The 20,754-nt window shown below is 37.9% G+C and overlaps 1 protein-coding gene and 1 pseudogene across 1 annotated transcript in view; both read right to left on the bottom strand.

Annotated features, from left to right (window-relative positions):
- LOC150081854 (microsomal triglyceride transfer protein large subunit-like) overlaps positions 1-20,754 on the bottom strand; it is a 318,164-nt gene that overhangs the window by 155,282 nt on the left and 142,128 nt on the right. The window contains exon 10 of the mRNA XM_090380346.1: positions 5,434-5,541. Coding sequence (XP_090236472.1) covers positions 5,434-5,541 — 108 coding nt within the window. The remainder of the gene's footprint in view (positions 1-5,433; positions 5,542-20,754) is intronic.
- LOC150081855 (small nucleolar RNA SNORD36) lies at positions 6,469-6,539 on the bottom strand (annotated as a pseudogene).

Raw genomic sequence — 20,754 nt, 5'->3', positions numbered from 1 at the left:
AAGAGAGAGACCACACTGGAAGCTGAGCAACTGAAACTAACTTGGCTAATGAGAAACACTGCTTACCGTTGTGTCTAGCTCTAATAATAGCCCTTGGATTCAAATACCGAATTCAGCTGATGTTAATCTTTTACCAATTTGCCCACTAAGGCTCAAAAACTGATGTCACATGAGGAAACAGGCAGGGATTTCAATTTCAAAGTTTACAGTAAGGAAAATGCTTACATCCCGTTCTTCATGATGTTACAAGTTGAAAAATCAAATTTTACGTTTATTATTTTGGAAACATAATTTTCTTTTGGGGTCTAATATGAGAATAGTTTTCCTGGGAAGACTTTTTTTCCTGAGGAAAACCTAGTTTTCCTCCTACTGAGTAGAAACGAAGTTTACCATATTTCTCTAGGTCAAACAATTTTTAAAATAGAATGGGGGACAGACAGTGGAAGGACACTTCAATAATTATGTATAGGATAGAATTATTATGTAGTTTTGTGTATCAGTTTCACTGAAAATGTAATTTAAATTTGTGTCATTGTGTTCATGGGCTCCTCCGTAGCCAGGTGGGAAGGAGCAGCAGTGCGTAGCACACGCTTCTTGATTAGACCGGGGTTCGAGCCCGTCACCACCAAATACGGAGGATGCGAAAAGGTCAGGGAATGACCGCATATCCCGGAGCAATATGGCCTTAGTTGCTAATGCTCCTAAAAACCAAATAACTAACTAACTAAATTGTGTTCATATTTAACCCCAGGGGCTCACATCTAGTGAGTATGGGCTTGGCACACCCAGGGTCCTGAGCTGGATATCATCATTCTTCTCTGGCTTGGTGATTCCTTTCTACTTCTGACTCCTGCTCTCTCTCTCTCTCTCTCTCTCTCTCAGGGTAACTTGAATTTTTTTTGGCTGGTGCAGCATAAGCCTCAAGCTCCCTTGCACCATATGGCTAATAATAATAATAATAATAATAATAATACTATTAAAAACTAAGTTTTTCAGAAAAGTCTTTTCCTTTTAAAAATATGATATTATGATGTAAAGGGGCACCAAATACTTGCTGCACGCAAGCAGCCAAGGAGCCAGGAACGGCCCTGTGGAGGAGGGAAGGGAGAGCAGACCAAGAGATCAATGACAGTAAACATATGGGTAGGTATATGTGTGAAAAAAGGTGTTCAGGTATAAAAGCATTCATTTGGGCAGGGGGGAGGGGTGGAAGAGAGATTATTTTCAAGCATATGCTCTATTATATATCTCCTTCACATTAGCATCTACAATACTCACAGAGTATTATGTCCATTAACATCCCCTAAGAAAAGAAAAGGAGAAGACTGTTGCCTAATGAGATCATCAAGGTCTGTACGGGAGAGATCGACCCCAGATGGCAAATATACAGAACACACTGTCAAGAGAAACCCAAGAAAGAGGTGAATGACAACTATCTCTATGATGGTTGTAAAAGCAGTTACTTAGAAAGGGGCATGGTTGCCCACTAGGATAGCAACCCCACTGTGACCAGGACCACATCTATCTTTTTTGCTATATCAGGCTGACATTCTGCAAAGTAGGATACCTATTTTCCTTTAGATGTCTTCTGCAAACAGAGGCAAACTGGCTTTGCCTATGAAACAGGGCCTTGATGTCAATAACCTTCTGTTGCATCCACAGCAATTCTACAGTATGAATTTGTCCATTATTTGGGTTTGGTGGTTCTGTCAGTTGGCTTCCAAAATGCTGAGGGATTAGTTTTCTCAGTTTGGATTGTGTTTTTTGGAGAAGTATGAAGGCTGTCCTGTGATCTTTCCTCCTGCTCCATAAAGAGGAGGAAAAGGAAATGGACACAGACAGCATCTATTTCATCTGGTACCTCCTTCACCTCAAAATCCAGGTTTTCTTGAGTTATAGAGGGTACATCAAGTTTTTTAGGCTTTTCTCTACTACTTTGTTTTGATAGGTTAGTGTAGTACCACACAGTTGGTACGTTACTCTAGGGTTACTACTACCCACATGCAGTACTTTACATTTGTCAATGTTAAACTTCAATTAAACCTCTCAGCCCATCTGCTCAACTTTTCTAGATCCTGTTGTAGCAGCGTACTGTCATTACCAACCCTGCCAATCTTCGTATCGTCTGAAAATTTGGACATTAAGCCTTAAGCCTGATATACCATTATCAATATCATTAATAAATATAGAAAACAACGATGGACCCAGCACTGAACCCTGGGAGACTCCACTAATAATATTAGTCCATGAAGAGCAGTGTCCATTGATTACCACTCTCTGTCTTTTCCCACTCAGATATCCTTTTATCCATTTAGCAACTTTCTCTTAATGCCATACTGCTCCAATTTGTACAGCAGTCTTCCATGTGCAACAGTATCAAAAAGTTTCCTAAAATCCCAGTATATGATATAAAAATTATTTTTCACGTCCAGTTCCTTTGTGACCACATCATAGTTTTTTTGTTTTTTTTTGGCGCATCCGCTTCTGTGGCCATAATGCACCTCCCAAGGTTTTTTGCACTATTCTGATCCAAGCCCGAGGCAGGATCCGAACCCACACGACCTTTGGATTGCCAGACAGGCACTTTACCCACCTGGCTAGTCTGGTCAGCACACATCATAGTAGCCAAACAAATTTGTCAGATAATACTTTCCCTTAACAAACCCATGCTGCATCAGAACTATAAATGCATCCTTGTCTTGATGATCCTGCATTGCTTTTTTAACCAGTGAATCCATTATTTTCCCTGGAACAGAAGTTAAACTAACAGGTCTGTAATTATTTGTGTCACCCTTTGATCCCCTTTGTGAATTGGAGACACATTTGCACATCTCCAGTGCATGGGTACCTCCCCTGAATCCAAGGAAGCTTTCACAATTATGGCTAAGGGTTTGATTACTTCTTTGCTGCCTCCTTTAATATAATTGGATAGATCCCATCCACATGAGGTGCCTTTCAGGTGTATTCTAGAGTATTTTGATGTAACTGTTTCCAATTATCACTCCTAATATCTTTAACATCTAACGTAATATCACATCAAAATTAGTACTTCAATACGATATATAATTTAGCTAGACAGACTAACATGCAAATTTAATATTAAAAATTGCATTACTTGACTTCTGAATGCACTTATATCATGTCTTCAAATGAGAAAAGTGTCCTGCCCCTTTTTTATAACCTTAAAATCAACAAGAAATAATTCAAAACTATTCACTTTTTAATGCCACTTTAATTTTCAAGCTACTTTAAACACAACAATGAACAATTGAGTATTTGATATTGAAAACATACCATATTTTAAATATGGTGAGTTATTATGTAGCACAGAGTGAAACGGAAGACAAAATAAATAAATGACAAGTTTAATATTAAATTGTAAAACACATTAAATACAGTACAAATAGCTTTCGGCTATTATGGTAACCTTCATCAGTCAAACTGACAGTTTAGGAACGTAGAACATAAAGGCGTGTAGTGTCAGTCATGTATAGTGAACTGTGTGACGTAGTTAACTGTTTGATGTTGAAGCCTGTGGTTGTGACATATGCAAACGTTTGTCACTCATGAGAATGGTTGCTTCAATAATAGGATAGAATAGACACGACATCCACTGCTTCTGTTGACTGAAGTATTAGAGCACATGATATGCAATGACTCCAACCAGGTGCAGTGCCGGTAATGGCGGGAGGGACCGATCGACAACCACGACATTGCGGTGCAGGTCAATGTTGCCACACAGCCATCTTCTTTGCACTGCACGGACCTTGTTAACCCATGCCTGGACCCATTCTAGTTCTGTAGATGAGAGGCGCACCGAGATCGCTAAGGTTAAGGCAGATCTTGCAAGGTGTGGCTATCCCACCAGTACCCTTAACAGGTGTGACCTGCAGACACATGACCACGCAGCGACCAACAGAAACATTCAAGGTAATGACACCACCGCAAGCACCTTTATCCCATACTACTCAAACCTATCACAGCAGATTTCTAGGGTCCTGAAATCACATGGTATAAAGTGCGTACAGCTCCCGGACAGGAAATTGCGATCCCTCATCTCTAGAGTGAAAACACCGGTTCTCGCTTCACTACAAAGTGAACTAGTCTACCGCATTTCTTGCCATGACTGCACTTGCTGCTACATCAGAGAAACTGGGAGACGGCTTGGCAAACGTCTTTCAGAACATGAAAGAGCCATCTGCTTAGCGGATATAGAACACTCGGCCATTGCCAAGCACTTCTGGTCAACCTGACACGACACTGACCCGCACCGCGATGTCGTGGTTGTCGACTGGTCCCGTCATTACCGGCACCGCGCCTGGTTGGAGTCGTTGAACATCACGTGCTCTAATACTTCAGTCAACAAAAGGAGTGGATGTCGTGTCCACCCTATTATTCAAGCAACCATTCTCATGAGTGACAAATGTTGGCAACATTCACATACGTCACAACCACAGGTTTCAACATCAAACAGTTAACTATTAAATCACACAGTTCACTATACATGACTGGCACTACATGCCCTTATGTTCTATGTTCCTAAACTGTCAGTTTGACTGATGAAGGTTACCATAACCGAAAGCTATTTGTACTGTATTTAATACAAATTTGTATATGTGTTTTACAATTTAATATTAAACTTGTCATTTATTTATTCTGTCTTCCATTTCGCTCTGTGCTACTTAATAACTCACCATATTGAATCCAGAGTGCACAGGCCTCTAACTATATTTTAAATATTTTTTAAAATAACCCCCCCCCCATCCCAGGACACTTCAGGCATGCATATTTGTTCTTGTTCAATTTTGCCTCTTGCATTCTGATGTGGCTGTTGCTATTGGAAAAAAAAAAATGCATTGCTATGGCTAGCTTTACTGTGATTAGCAAAGAGCATCACTTGTGAAAAAAAAAATAAGTAAAAATAAAAATAACAGCTTTAAAAATTTGACACCAGCCAAATACTGCAATAAAACAAAGCCACTGCCCACAAACAACTAGAGTTCTAAATTTAAATTCTTGTATAGAGCTCTGGTTCATACTATATACAATGATCAAGAATAAGCTTGAAGAAAATGGTTTTTTTTTTGGTTTTTTTTCATTTTATGGCCAAATGTTTTCAATAATGAAAACAATTAAAGATGTAGCACGAAAGGAAGGACAATAATTCAGGAATATTAAAACTGAAATTGATGTCACTTATACTGTTTTTTTTTTTTATTTAAAGGGGTTCAAAGCATTCCTTAGACAAGTATTCCTGCTTGTAGATTAAACTCAAAAATATCATTTTCAAGATTTTCTACTACGTGAGTATTTGAAAAGCACCTGTGAACACATGCATTTGACAGACAGACAGATATACATTGTTTTGTTAGAGCTATTAATGAAAAAAAAAAAAAAAAAAACAAGCATTTTTTATATTGGAACTTTACTTACATCACAATTTTCCAAACATATCTTGCTATATGTTTTTGTAATGGCTCCTACAGTATTTAAGACTGTTGCTTGAAGCTTCTCACTTTTAAATTTCTGCTTAGCTGTTTCCTATAAAAAATATAAATCAATCTAAAAGTCGTTTTATGTGAATAAGACTTCATCAATTCAATAATTAAAAGTAAGAACCATCAAACCTTTTATTCAAATGATTTAATGTGTTGATGTTAATTTCTAGACATGAGAACTGCTCAAACTAAGCATTAAATGGAGGACTAGTTTGCATAATACCCTCTATATGTACAAGCTATAAATGCATATATAGAAGTAGAATATCATATGATGAAAAGTATGTGGTTAACAAATCATGTCACATGCACAAGTGAGATCTTATGATTGATTCATCCAAATCTGTGTTATGTGCTGTAATGCAGATTTTGGCTGATGAAGGACTTCAAATGAATTTTTTTTATCATGTTCAAGTTCCTTACAGGGCTGTCTAAGAGAAGAAATTATTTACAAGTAATATAAACAATACAAGCACGGTTGTCAGTCAATTGCCCTTGCAGCTGGTACCTGGGTTCAAATTCTATGTGAATAGGAGAAATTTACGGGCTCTTTACACACTATCACTGAGTTAGTCTCAGGTGATAGTTGTGTGATTTCTTCCTCTAAGAAACTCTGGTTTTCATCCAGCAAAATAACAGAATACACATAATTCAACAAATAATAATACCAATGCCTTGTGGCCTTAAATGTCTCATAAATTAAAGTAAAACAACAGCCTATAGTGAGCCACTCATATCCTAAATAAGTTCATTATGCCTAATGATACAATAATTATGAAGACAAATAACTTGATACAGGCAAGTCATGTAATACTTCGTGAAATAATTAAAATGATGAGTGTCAGTGTTGTATACACTACAATGCACAACCACTTTCATGATGGGAGAGCATGCAGTATGATGCAAGAAAACAAAAATACAATTTGAACAGGAAATACCGAAGCTTGCTGCTGACAAGGAAGGTTCAAGGTATGCCTAACACTAGTAAAATCTTGATCATCAAGGAATTTCAGTCATAGAATTTCTACCATCATGCTGCACCACAATAAATGCTGAACACAGACTATTGATACTAAATACCACGTATCCTGCCATACTGAATACCAATCATGTGTCACCACAGTTCTATGTTTCCCCTACATGGTAAGAGTTATGAAAGCTAGACTTTATTGCAGGCTGCCATGATTAACAAAAAGAGAAACAAATACTTCTCTATAAAAGTGTGAATAAACATTACTCTGGACATCAAATAACTAAAATTAACTTAAAACAGCAGTAATCCTAACATGCTTGAATTTAACATGCTAAAATGTTTCTTGCTTCTCTGACAAAACCACCTTTATAATCAGAAAAAAAAAAAAAATCTTAACTAGGCAACATTTTACACATTGTCAAGCATTTGGGAATAGATTCCAGCACACTGAATTTAGCTGCTAAGAAAAAAAAGATCAGGTAGCTTAAAGTAAAAAAAAAAAAAAAAAAAAAATATCTACAAATATATTATGTAATAGATATTACATATTTTATTTATTAAATATGTTTGCTCATAATACAAATTCTGTATGTGTCTATAAATTAATGGACTAACAGTAGGTAATGCATAACTATGTATCAATAAATATGTAATGTATGTATATACACTGGTGTTCAAAGAAAGTGCATCACCTAGGAATTTCACATTTCTAACCCTTTTTCGTGATGGTATGTTACATTAATGACTAGCATCACAAATTGAAATATAAACTCAAGACTTCAACAATCTACCAAGTGATGCACACCCGATTCGGGCCTCAAAACAGAAAAACCAAGTGCAAACTACTCTGGTTAAAAAGGACATTATTTTATTAGGAGACTCCATTATCAGAGAAACGGGGAATATTTTTTGTAATAAGGATAAGTGGAGTAGAAGTATGTCTGCCGGGAGAAACTATTAATGATGTCACCAACAGATTGTCAGATTTTAAGGGGGGTAAAGAGAATATTATTATTCATGTGGGGAAAAATGACATTAAACGTACACGATCTGACGATTTGTTGGAAAAATACAGGACCATGCTGAGGAAATGCCGAGAGCTAGGCCACAATGTCTATGTGTCTGCAATTCTGCCCAGACATGATAGGAGGGATTATATGTTAAAAGCCTTGTGGATTAACTCAAGACTTGAAGGACTCTGCAAGGCTTTAGGGGGGAAATTTCTATCAGCATGGCCCACACTTGTAGGTAGAAGGAATTTGTTTGTAGAGACAGGATACACTTAAACAAAGGTGGTGCAAAAGTTTTTGCCAGTATTATTGAGGATACCTTAAAGGTTCAGGGAAACTGCTAGTTAGGGGGGGATGTGGGTAATACTGACACACGTTTATCTGATAATATTGGTCAAAGTAACTCTTGCACATACCTCAAGAGTTCTTATCTGTTACCCCAACTGGACATATTATCTAGATATTCTGGGGGCAGAAACATTTCAAGTGAGCGGGTAGCTAATGCCAGGGAAGAGAGCCTAAAAAACTTCAAGGGTTGTGTTAGGGTTGTTAAATATACAAGAACAGTAAGTCTTAATTGTTTATATAGTAATGTTAGAAGTGTCGTCAATAAAATGAGTGAATTCGAACTGCTGGTTAAAACAAGTAACGCGGACATAATAGGGCTTACAGAGACATGGTGCCACCCAGAAATTGAGGATGATGAGTTTCAGTACGGCTTGCATAATATATTTAGGAAGGACAGGGTAGATAGAAGGGATGGTGGGGTAATGCTTCTTATCAGAAGCAGCCTGAATGCAATGATAGCTTTCCCGGATTCAGATGTTTCACATGCTAGTATAGAATCTGTATGGTGTGAGATAATTGGAAACAAAGGTATAATGCGAGTAGGAGTAATCTACAGACCAGGTGATTGTGAAGATTATGACGAAAGCCTCTACATGCAAATGGAATGGGCAAGTAAGCTTCAATGTCTTATTATGGGTGATTTCAATTTGCCTCTAATTGATTGGAGTAAATGGGAAGGAAACTCGACATGGGGAACAAAATTTTTAAATCAACTAGATGACTTATTTGTATCAACATGTCAGGGAAAGTACTAGAGAAAAGAATATCCTAGACCTCATCATCACCCATGAATCAGATGACATAACAGGGCTGACAGTAGAGGAACCAATAGCAGGAAGTGATCATGGAGTTTTACGGTCACTTTATGAGAGAGGTAGCAGTACTAAAAGGCAAAGAATTGGGTTTTAATTTCAGAAAAGGAAATTACAATGCCTTAAGATGCTACATGGCCTCTATTAACTGGGTAGATATCACACAGAGAATGAATACATTTGAACTGTGGTATGCTTTTAAAACATTAATCACAGATGCCTTGAATGCGTATTTACCATTAAAAAAAAAATACTCCACGAGGAGGGTTCCAAGTTGGATAAATAGTGAAGTTGCCACATTACTTGAGCAGAAAAAGGTGGCATGGAAAGGTTACAGAGCAATAAAAAGTACTGAAGCCTATAACAGCTACAAGAAGATCTGTAATAGAGCCACAGAAAAGGTTCGACAGGCAAAGGCAGTTTATGAGAAATCACTAGCAAACAGAGCAAAGAGGGGGGGAGGATAAGGAATTCTTCACATATATAAATGCCAAGAAGAGTAGGGCAAACCAGATTGGACCTTTACGTAAGAGAAAGGGGATAGTATTAAATACACTAGCTGCCATTGCAGATGAACTCAACAGTTATTTTGCATCGATATTTACAAATGAAAAACCTTTTGTGGCAATGGGAAATTGGGGTAGCGAAGTTGAAAAATATGTAATTAATGATATTGAAATTTCGCAAGATTATTTAATGAAAAACCTTTCGAGCCTACAGGCCAGTAAGGCTCCTGGAGTTGATGGAATATACCCTATAATCTTAAGGGAGGCGGCAAGTGAGTGCATTGAACCATTGAGGCTAATTATGTGAGCATCACTAGACTCTGGGGAGATTCCCTTGGATTGGAAAAGTGCCAATGTATCTCCCATACATAAGGGTGGCTCTTAGAGTGAAGTGGGAAATTATCGACCTGTCAGTCTGACTTCTGTGGTAGGGAAAATCATGGAGGCAATGATCAAGGGTGGAATTCAGGATCATTTGGATCGAAATGAAATTCTCAAGGAAATTCTCAAATGAAATTCTCAGCATGGTTTTGTAAAGGGAAAATCATGTTTAACAAATCTGGTTCGCTATCTTGAAAGGGTCACTCATGAGCTGGATTTAGGGAATAATTTCGACATTGTTTATTTAGATTTCAGCAAAGCTTTTGACTCAGTCCCACATGAGCGGTTGCTTTATAAGCTGGAACAGGTTGGAATCACTGGGAAAATCCTTAGATGGATAGCAGGATGGCTTCAGGGCAGGAGGCAGAGGGTTGTGATAAATGGCTATTCCTCGGATTGGGTTGATGTAAGAAGTGGGGTTCCCCAAGGATCAGTATTAGGACCACTGTTGTTTTTAATTTTCATAAACGACATCGATGAAGGGATAGAGGGCATGATGTCTAAATTTGCAGATGATGTTAAAATTGGTAGAGTACTTATTGATTACTGTCAAGCTGAGCTTCTTCAGAGAGACCTAGATAGACTTCAGGAATGGTCAGAAAAATGGCAGCTATGATTTAATCCAACAAAGTGTAAGGTATTACACCTGGGAAACAGTAATCCCAAAATAACTTATTCACTTGGTGGAGTTCAACTAAACCCAGTACTGGAGGAAAGGGACTTGGGTGTTACGATACGGTCAGACATGAAATTCTCTGAGCATTGTAAACAGGTTGCAAGGAAGGCCCACGGTGTCCTATCGATGATCTATCAAACTTTTGCAAGTAGAAATAGAGACGCGATAATCCCCATTATATAAGGATTTTGTTAGACCACACTTGGAATACTGTGTTCAAGTATGGAGACCGCACCTAAAGAAAGACATCGAGCTTCTTGAAAGGGTGCAAAGACAGGTAACTCGCCTGGTGAGATCGGCAAAAGGGCGTTCTTATGAACAAAGACTTCGAATATGTGGGTTGCAGAGTTTGGAAACTAGACACCTTAGAGGAGATTTGATTGAGGTGTTTAAGGCTCTGAGAGGCATCAGTAAAATGAATGAGGACGAAATTTAAGATTATAAATGATGTTAGAACTAGGGGACATAATTTCAAGTTATGGGGGGAAATGTTTAGATTGGACTGCAGGAAGTTTTATTTTAGCCAGCAAGTTAAAAATTACTGGAATAAGTTGCCTACATGGGTGGTAGAGACTGACAGTTTGGGGAAATTCAAAGGTCATCTGGATAGTACCTTCGGGTCAGGGAAGCGCATAGGATGATAGGTTTTCTTCCTTTTCTTTTATTAATTATTATTATTTATTTTATTTATTTTTTTTTTTATCATTATTTTATTCGGTTTTTTTTTTTTTTGGCTGGTGCAACATAAACCATAGGCTTTCTTGCACCATGCAGCCATTACTAATACTAAATAAGCAAAAGATATTTATTAATAGTTAAGGCAAAGCTAAGTAATAATTGACAGGTGCTCTCAAAATATTCCAAAATTTGCAACCTTTATACAACAGTTTTGGTAAACACGACAATTATGGCTGAAATGTTATCAGAAGCCCTCAGTTTGCTACTTCAGTTTATCATTTTAAATGGAAAACAAAATGAAAAGTTCACCAGGTACAAACTAATATTTAGTTGAACTGCCTCTGGCCGTGATGACAGCAGCACACCATCGAGGCATTGACAAGATCAATTTCTAAAGATAATCAACTGATAATTCGTGGTTCCAAACATGAATTATGGCTTCCTGAAGTTCACGAAGGTTCTTTGGTTTCTTTCTGGAAACTGCAGATTCCACACAATGCCAACAGATCTCTATAGGATTCAGGTCGGTGCTGTTTCTTGGCCAGCTAAGAGTTGTAATGGACCATTCTTCCAACCATTTTTTCACCTGTAACAAATGTAAAACACGTTACTGTCGAAACTCTAATGCAGAAATGAAGCTAAAGTAACTACAGAATTGCCTACTTATACTTTTCGCCTGATGACAAGGAGCAGAGTCATCTTGAAAGATGCAGTTACTTGGCAAGTTGAATAAATTAACGGACTTACAGTAGGTAATACATAACTATGTATCAATAAATATGTAATGCATGTATATACAGTATATGTATGTTATTTATGGGATTTCTGTATTTGTGTATATCTACTTGCCTATCTTGCGACTGCGACGCTGCAAAGATAGAGCTTGTTAGTATAACCTATATATACTTATATGTACACATTGTGTTTTGTGTTATAAGCAAAAATATATAGCGGTTTAGATAACTGGAAGTAAAATTAGGTAAAGAATTAGGATAAAAATAGACACTCCTGCCCTCGTACACACTAATAACCCAGAGCGTGGAAAATTTTAGATGTAGGAAAGTGAATGGTATATGACCAAAGAATATAAACTTAGTGCTCAAGTTATCTGGGAGGGCAATTTCCTGTCCGTGCTGGTAACAGCCCTAGACATGGTAGATATGCGTATCCATAAGTAGTTCTATGTATATAAATATGTAATAATTTTATAATTAATTGTCTGCTTAACAATATTGTCTTATACTTAACCTTTTACTATTATAATCTTAAACTTGTAGGTAACTAGCTGATATATGCGAAACAGTATCTTGTCAGGATGCCACACCATTTCTCTATTTCAGCAAAATATATGCTGAAATGGTCCATATATACAGCCGATAACGTTTCGATAGTTTCCTGTACATATACACTTGTAGTGTAGCCAATAACTATATATATAATAATAATCTCTTATAAACAATATCTGTGTACTCAAATTTTTAAATGTAAATTACTGTAAGCATAAATAAAATTACACATATATACATATTCTTTAATATGCACATTGGTATAAATACCATCTGCATATTAAGAAAGAATGTTTTAACTGACAAAACAAAGTGAAAATACAAAACAATAAATGTATACCTTTGTTGTGTGATTAATCCAAAAAACTCTTCACCCAAAAAAAAAAGGCAACATTCATTCTAGACAAGCAAAGCTTCATTGTATTTGGAATTTTTTGTCAAAGAATGATGGGAGAATTCACAATACTAGCCTGCTCAATTAATTTCAACTACGGATTGTGCAAAACTTAAGGCATTGAATTTTTCTTAAACAATTTCTTCTCTGACAGAAGAGACTATTTTGTACAGACAGATACACTTGAATAGAAGAAGCATGAGTTTAGGTGATGATGCTACAACTTATGATGATGCAGTGTGATGGTGTTAGATTTTTCAAGAAACTGCTAGCTTGGAGGTGGGGTTGGAGAAGACAGACCAACGAATAATAGTTGTTGACATTATTGTGATAGTGTCAGGTGTTTCAGGAAACTTCCAGCTTGGAGGTAGGCTTTAGCTGCCATAATTTGATGGCCACTAAAAGAAGTAGAGTTGATTTTAACATTACTTGTAACCAGGAACTAAAAGTAGTGGAGAGGGGGATTGATTTACAGCATATTAACATCTTAGGGCATATCATACCAGTATATTATGTCTGTACAAGCGTGGGTTCACTGTCCAATTTGCAGGTTCAGGCTCAGAAATATAGAATAACTTACAGGAAAGTGGAGGGTATACAGGACTTACTCAGAGTTATAACACTAATTCAGCAAGAGCTTGAATTCACTATACGTCCATTAAAAGTAACTGGGAATTACTAAACTATTCAGAAAGTGATAGAACAAGTAACCAAGTATTCAACTGCAAAATTCCTGAAATAAGCAATTAATTATGTGGATGTTTTAGAGTTACAAATAATGTCTAAAAGACACTTCTGTATACCACTTACAGGAGTACACTGTCAAAAAGTCCAAATCCATGCTAAATTTTATTATTTTTTTTTTATGTTAGTTGTTGGTGCATTGGCTTCTGTGGCCATATTGCACGTCCCAAAGGTTTTGCATTTTCTACTCTGATCCAAGCCCAAGACGGGATTCAAACCCGTGACCTTTGGGTTGCCAGGCAGGCACTTTACCCACCCGGCTAGCCCGGTCGGCATGCTAAATTTACAGTGACACCTACTTCAATAGCATTACAGAACTACTTCAACAGCATGTTGGCACCTCTTTGGCAGCTATGACACACTCCACCCTCCTAGGTAATCCTAGGTATCCTTACCTAGGTAAGCTATATCCACTGCAGTGGGTATTAGCCTACCCAGGTCTGCAACAGGTATACTCCACCATTCCTCCTAAAGAACAATGACCAGTTAAGCTGATAATGCAGGACATGTTAGTCTTGTCCTCCTTCAATGTATCAGTTCATCTCATAGGTGTTAATCAGAACTCTGAGCTGAAATAACTTCTCTACACATATCCACAAGCCATTCTTGAACAGACTGGTAGAAATGGCATTATCCTCTTGAAACTAACATAGGTTCATACCAAATAACTGCCACATTCATTTTGATGCTCTTGTCAGGAGCAGGGAATTGTCCAAAATATTAGGGTAGGCACTTTGGTAGTTGTTTGGAGAAATGAAGTAAAGGAACATGAGAAACAGCACGAGAAACAGATTTATTCTACTCTAAACTTCATTGTTGGCACAATGCACTGATGGAAGAGTGTTGTCAATACAGGTAATAATAGAAATGTTCGAGAAATGAAGAAATCTGTTTGGCTAGTAAATGTTCTGTAGCCTTTAACAATCGTTTGATGTATACTCGATATACACTTGACCATATATTCAGACGTACTTGACAAAATTTGTTTTCTTGCTTCACAATATATTACTTTATTCTTGACTTTGAATTTCTGGTTTCCCCCCACTCCTCCCCTAAATATGCACTAAAAGTAAATTGGGGAAAGTAGATAAAAACAATGGAAAAAATCATTAGGTACCTGAAAAATAAAAGTACAGTCGATTCCGGTTATTTGGGACACGTCGGGACTAGTGCATTTTGGCCTGATTAAGCAGCTGCTCCAATTATCTAAAGTTTCATGTAAATAGTTAAAAATACAATGAACCCCCCTTTACAATTAGTTCACTGTACAATCAAATCACATTACGACAAACTCGCGATAGTAAAGTACCGTTCACTATACAATGTGCAGTAAGCGCTCGTCATTGTCATCACGTTTGTGAATTGAATTTTAATTCTATTAAACAGCGATTCTAATTAGCAAAAATAGGAGGAATATTATCCACAGGCTATAAAAGTAAAGGTATATTAAGAACAAATTTACCCTTTATTACCTTACCAATTAAAAAATTAAATGATACATGAAATTCGGAAAAATATACGTGATAATCGGAATAATTAATACGTACTGTAATATGTACATACTAACTAAACTAGTTGACATTTCTGTTCACTGACATTTGTGAGTGGGGGTTAAAATTTAAAACAGTAAAAAGATAAGCAATCAATAACAAAAAACATGGCACACACAAATTGCAAGTAACACAATACGCGCAAGTGGGAACGGAGTAACGAGTTACAAAGCTTTAAAAATAGGAATGAAGAGAAGATTCTGAAAATTATTGTTTTTATATGATTGAAGATTCCATGGAAGTGTAAACACATTTTACCATAATAACCCACAGAATTCCAGCTGTCAGTATTATCGCAAATTCAATAAGACCGAGTTTACTATCCGTTTATGATAGATTGTACTAACAGAAAAGCCCAATAAACAGATGTTTTTATTGTTTTATGGTTGTGACCTCCAGAAATCCGACCGAACTACGTGGTACAGTTGGAGACAATCGTAGGGTAATCTCCAGAGCTGCGGTCTCCTGCAACGATTAAACGGAATTTTTCCCAATTACACGAAGTAAACCCTGGCTTGATTGGATTCTGGTTTTTAAGATTTGTCCCAAATAAACGACTGCCCCGATTACCGGTGGCCTAAATAACCGGAATCCACTGTAACATATTACAAGTACTTAATGGAAAAAATTAATGCTATAGATCCAATGAATTTAACTTCTTCACAGGGTCAGCAGAAAAAACAAAGGAAACATAGCAAGAAGTTCGGTCTCTGTTTCTGATATGAAATATATGTAGCACAGAGTAAAAACAATGAAACTAAATTGAAAAAGTGCATGCGGAGGCCAAATTAAATGTAGCAGTAAGTAACGGTAAGTAAGTGAGAAGTTAATGTATATTTCCTAGCTGACCCAAATTATTATTATACTTTATATTAATGTAAAAATCTCCCCCGATGGTATTCTCCACCTTGTTGCGGTGGTGGGGCTTGCGTGTCCCGATGACCCGGAGAGCTAAGTCGGCGGTAGGTTAGCTACTGGTAGGGCCTCCCAAGCCAGACAGGTCAATGGGTAGGGGCCAGACTAAGAGAGATACCCCGGCCCTCCAGGTTGGGGGTTGCTGCAATGGGCTAGCTCCTCGTTCAGTGTAAAAAATACACAAATGCTAAAAGACCTACAAGTGAAAATGAAAATGGACTGCACTTTCGAAAACGACTTGGCAAACGGAAAAGGACTATGATTTTGGGATGCTGGAATATTCAGGGCCTTTCAACTAAAAGAAACTTTCTTTCGGATGAACTGCACAAATTCAAGTTTTTTTTTTTTTTTTTGATTTGGTAGTTGTTGGCGCATCGGCTTCTGTGGCCATATTGCACCTCCCAAGGTTTATGCAGTACTTTGATCCAAGCCCGAGGCGGGAATCGAACCCGCGACCTTTGGGTTGCCGGGCAGGTACTTTACCCACTCAGCTAGCCCGGTCGGCACAAATTCAAGTTAGACATCGTCGTCGTGTTATCAGAGACAAAGAAAAAGGGATGTGGAGAGGAAATAATGGGAGAATACTACCATTTTTGGAGTGGAGTTGATAAGAGTGAAAGAGCAAGAGCAGGAGTTTCTATTGCTGTTAAAAAGAAATTGAGACACAACATCAAAAACTGGCAATTTATTATTGAAAGAATGATCTCACTGGAACTGAAAATATACGGGAGAGAAATATGTATTTTGAGAATATATGCCCCGACTAATGACACCGCCGATACCTTGAAGGATGAATTTTGGGAGGATCTGAGAGAACTAATAGAAAAAATTCCTAAGAACAAAGAGATATTTCTAATGGGAGATTTCAATGCAAGAGTAGGAACTGAACAAAATAGCAAAGTTATTGGAAGATTTGGAGAGAAAGAGAGGAATGACAATGGAGATAGACTATGCAATCTTTGTGAACAGTTCGACTTGAGAATAAACAACACATTTTTCCAACACAAGGATATCCATAAATATACTTGGTCAAGGGAGACAAAACAAATTAGATCAGTTATAGATTACATTATTTCAAAACATTCAGGGACATATGTATTGAAAGATGTCAGAGTTTATAGAGGAGCTGAATGTGGATCTGACCATTTTCTTGTTAAAACAACACTGAGGTGGAACTGGATTAATAAAATATGTGTGGACAACCAACAATGCAGGGAAGGAGAAATGCAACAAGTGGATCAATTTAACATTGACCTACTCCAGGACGACAGCATTAGAAACAACTTCACCCACAGACTGGATGCTGCAATTAAACATAGAGATAAAAGGTAATACTGAAGAAATCTACGAATATTTAAAAAATACTGTTAAACAAATAGCTCGTGAAATCCTAGGCAAAAAGAAGAGCCACGGACCAAAAAAGACCTGGATTACAGAGAAAGTAAGAGCTGCTGTAGAGGAAAAGAAACTTGCATATCAGAAATGGCTGGGTGATAGGAATCATTTATGTTGTAAAAAAGAAAATAGCCAATCGGTTGGTAGTAGAAGCGAAAAATGAAGAATGGGAAAGGAAATGTGCAACTATTAATAGCAAATTGGGCTTCAAGCAATCAGCGGAATCGTGGAAGCTCCTTAAAGACTTGAGAAAACAGAATAAACACAATGCTGGTTTGCAATTAATACCTTTGAAAGACTGGACAGAGTACTACGAAGGACTTTTAAAAGAAGACCGGGAAGAGTTCAAGACGATGGAGGATTTTGGTGTAGAAGACTCGGGCTTAAAAGTTTCTGTTAGGGAAGTGGAACTCCTGCTAAAGGAAGGAAGGAATGGCAAATCACCTGGACCTCAAGGAGTTTACATGGAACTTCTGAAATATGGAGGAAGAGGAGTGGCTGTTCTGATACAAAAACTGTTAAATAGTATACTGAGAGGAGAAGAAATACTGAAAGAAACGATAACAGGATATATTACATCAATTTATAAGAAGGGTGATCGGAAAAGCTGTTCAAATTACAGAGGAATATGCGTCCTGAACCCGCTGTTAAAGATCCTTGGAAAATGGATCAGGAAACATTTAGAAGCCTGAATCGAGGTATCAGAAGAACAAAGTGGTTTTTCAGCTGGGAGGTCATGTATAGATCATATCTCAACAGTACGACAGATCCTTGAAAAATGCCAATCAAAAGGGAAAAAAATCTTTATGATTTACATTGACCTTGAAAAGGCATATGACAGTGTTCCAAGAAAACTTATGGGAAGCACTGAAAGAGGCAAATATTGATGGACAACTGATTAACATTATTAAGGCAATTTACAGGAATAATAGATGCAGAATTAAAGTGGGATCAGCTTTGTCACCTGAATTCCACACTTCAAAAGGCTTATTATAAGGTTATTGCATGTCACCAACACTTTTCAAAATTTATATCGACATCTGCCTAAGATCCTGGTCAAAAAAATGTAATAAAATGGGATTGCCGATTAATAATAACACCTATATTCACAATTTACTTTTTGCAAATGATCAGGTGGTGATAGCACAAGACTTAGAAGATGCCAAGTATGCATGTCATCAATTGTTTGAGGAATATAAACAATGGGGTCTAAAAATCAATTTTAGCAAGACTGAAATGTTGCCTTCAGGGCCAGGACACATTCTAAATATTGCAGGTTTTAAAATCAAACAAGTCGATAAATTCAAATATTTGGGATCAATCTTACAAAGTGATGGATCATCCCAAGCAGAGATCAATAAGAGAATTACAGACGGCAGAAAGGCTATCGGCATGTTAAACTCTGTTCTCTGGAGCAAAAATATCCTAAATAAAACAAAGAAACTTATATTTCAAACGATTGTACAAAGTCTTCTATTGTATGGAGCGGAAACCTGGACATTGAATAGGCGAGCGGAAAACAAATTGCTCTCCACAGAAATGGATTTTTGGAGACGCTCAGCAGGAACTTATAGAAGAGACAGAAAATGGAATGAAGACATAAGGGAAAAAATGGAGGTGAGAAAGACTATTATTGACACCCTCAAAGAAAAGCATCTAACATGGTATGGACACGTAAAATGGATGCAAGAAAACAGATATCCAAAGGCTATCCTGGAATGGATACCTCCTGGAAGAAGGAGAAGAGGAAGACCTAGGAGGACATGGATGGATAGAGTACCGGAGTGCATGACAGCCCGAGGCTTAACCGACCAAGACACCTTGAACCGCACTTTATGGCGGGAAAAAATTCCTAACAAGAACTAACTTGTTAGGAAATTTTTGATGCCTATATGAGAGCTTGAAGGACAGGGTGGATGCCCTCGAAGGATTAAAAGTGAGGGGCCCATCAAGCTCTCAGCTTCCCACACCAATGCCAGAGCTTGCACTTGGTCATCACGCAACACAGCAGCAGCCCCCAAGGCAGAATGCGCTGGTCCCAAAGGAACTAGTAGTTGTTGGTGACTCTACTGTCAGGGAAACGAGAAACATGCTTTGTAAAAAGGATATGTGGAACAGGACCAGGGTATGTCTGCCAGGGGCAAAGGTTGATGACGTTGTAGAGCAGATATCATCTTTTATGGGCACAAAAGGTGATATAGTTGTACACGATGGCACTAATGATATTAAGAGTAGGAGACCGGCGGAATTACTTAACAAGTACAGGTCACTGTTGAAAAAAAGCCATGATTAAGGGTGAATTTGAAAGTGTCTGCAATTCTGCCCAGACACGATAGGAGGGAGTATATGATGAGAGCCCTATCGATCAATTCGGCAATGGAAAGATTGTGCAAGGCTCAAGGGGTAGAATTTTTTTCAGCCTGGTCTGTACTTGTTAACAGAAGAGACTGCTTCTACAGGGATGGGATACACTTAAATAGAAAGGGTGCAAGAATGTTTGCTGATGCTATCGAGGCAGAGTTCGGTGGGTCGGAAAACTGCTAGATTGGGGGGATACAAGGACTAATAGATTAACAGCAACCTACAGTACTGTATACAGGTCTGGAGGCCTCATTTCAAGAAGGATGTAGAGAGGCTGGAACGAGTACAGAGAAGGGCAACAAGATCAGTGAATGGAACAAAGGGGTGCTCTTACGAAGAAAGGCTTAAGTTTTGCAAATTACAGTGTCTGGGGACTAGGCACCAGCGAGGTGATCTGATAGAGGTGTATAAAGCCTTGAATGGTTTGAGCATGCTCAATGCTGATGGGATTCTTCCTCTTGCTCAGGGCGCCTCCGTAGCCAGGTGGGAAGGAGCAGCAGTGCATAGCATAGGCTTCTTGATTAGACCGGGGTTCGAGCCCGTCACCACCAAATACGGAGGATGTGGAAAGGTCAGGGAATGACCACCGCATATCCCGGAGCAATATGGCCTTAGTTGCTAATGCTCCTAAAAACTAACTAACTAACTAACTAACCTCTTGCTCAGAATAATCACCTGAGAGGGCATAAATATTCAAATTGAGAAAAGACAGATTTAGGATAGACGTGAGGAAATATGCCTTTAGCCAGCGGATGGTTGGTTGGTGGAATAAACTTCCATCCCTTGTCGTGGAAGTTGATAGCCTAAATAAGTTTAAGGCTCAGCTGGACAGGTATTTCGAACAAACAGAGGGGTGAAGTGGAAGTGGTTTTTTTTTTTTTTTTTTTGGCTGATGCTGCATAAGCTTGCTTTCTTGCATCAAATGCCTCTAGTAATGCTAATGCCACTGGCAGAGGTGAAAGTGATTCTTGCACTGCTTCTATTGGAATGAGCCACAGCCTGGAAAATAAGATGCAGGATATTTCAGAGACTGCTGGGAATCATTGGGGTACAAATAAACACATAGGTTGTGTTAGGGTAGCTAAGAAAAAGAACAGGTGCATGTATACTTGCATGTACACCAATGCTAGGAGTTTAGTAAATAAATTTGATGAATTTGAGGTATTGCTCAAAACATCAAAGGCAGATATTGTGGGGATTTCAGAGATGTGGTGTCTCACAGATATA

This window comes from Mastigoproctus giganteus, chromosome 8 (genome assembly GCF_048544385.1).
Source record: "Mastigoproctus giganteus isolate SK-2022 chromosome 8, ASM4854438v1, whole genome shotgun sequence".
Lineage (NCBI taxonomy): Eukaryota > Metazoa > Arthropoda > Arachnida > Uropygi > Thelyphonidae > Mastigoproctus > Mastigoproctus giganteus.
The sequence above is the reverse complement of the archived record's forward strand: the minus strand, read 5'-3'. Positions and strand labels throughout refer to the sequence as shown.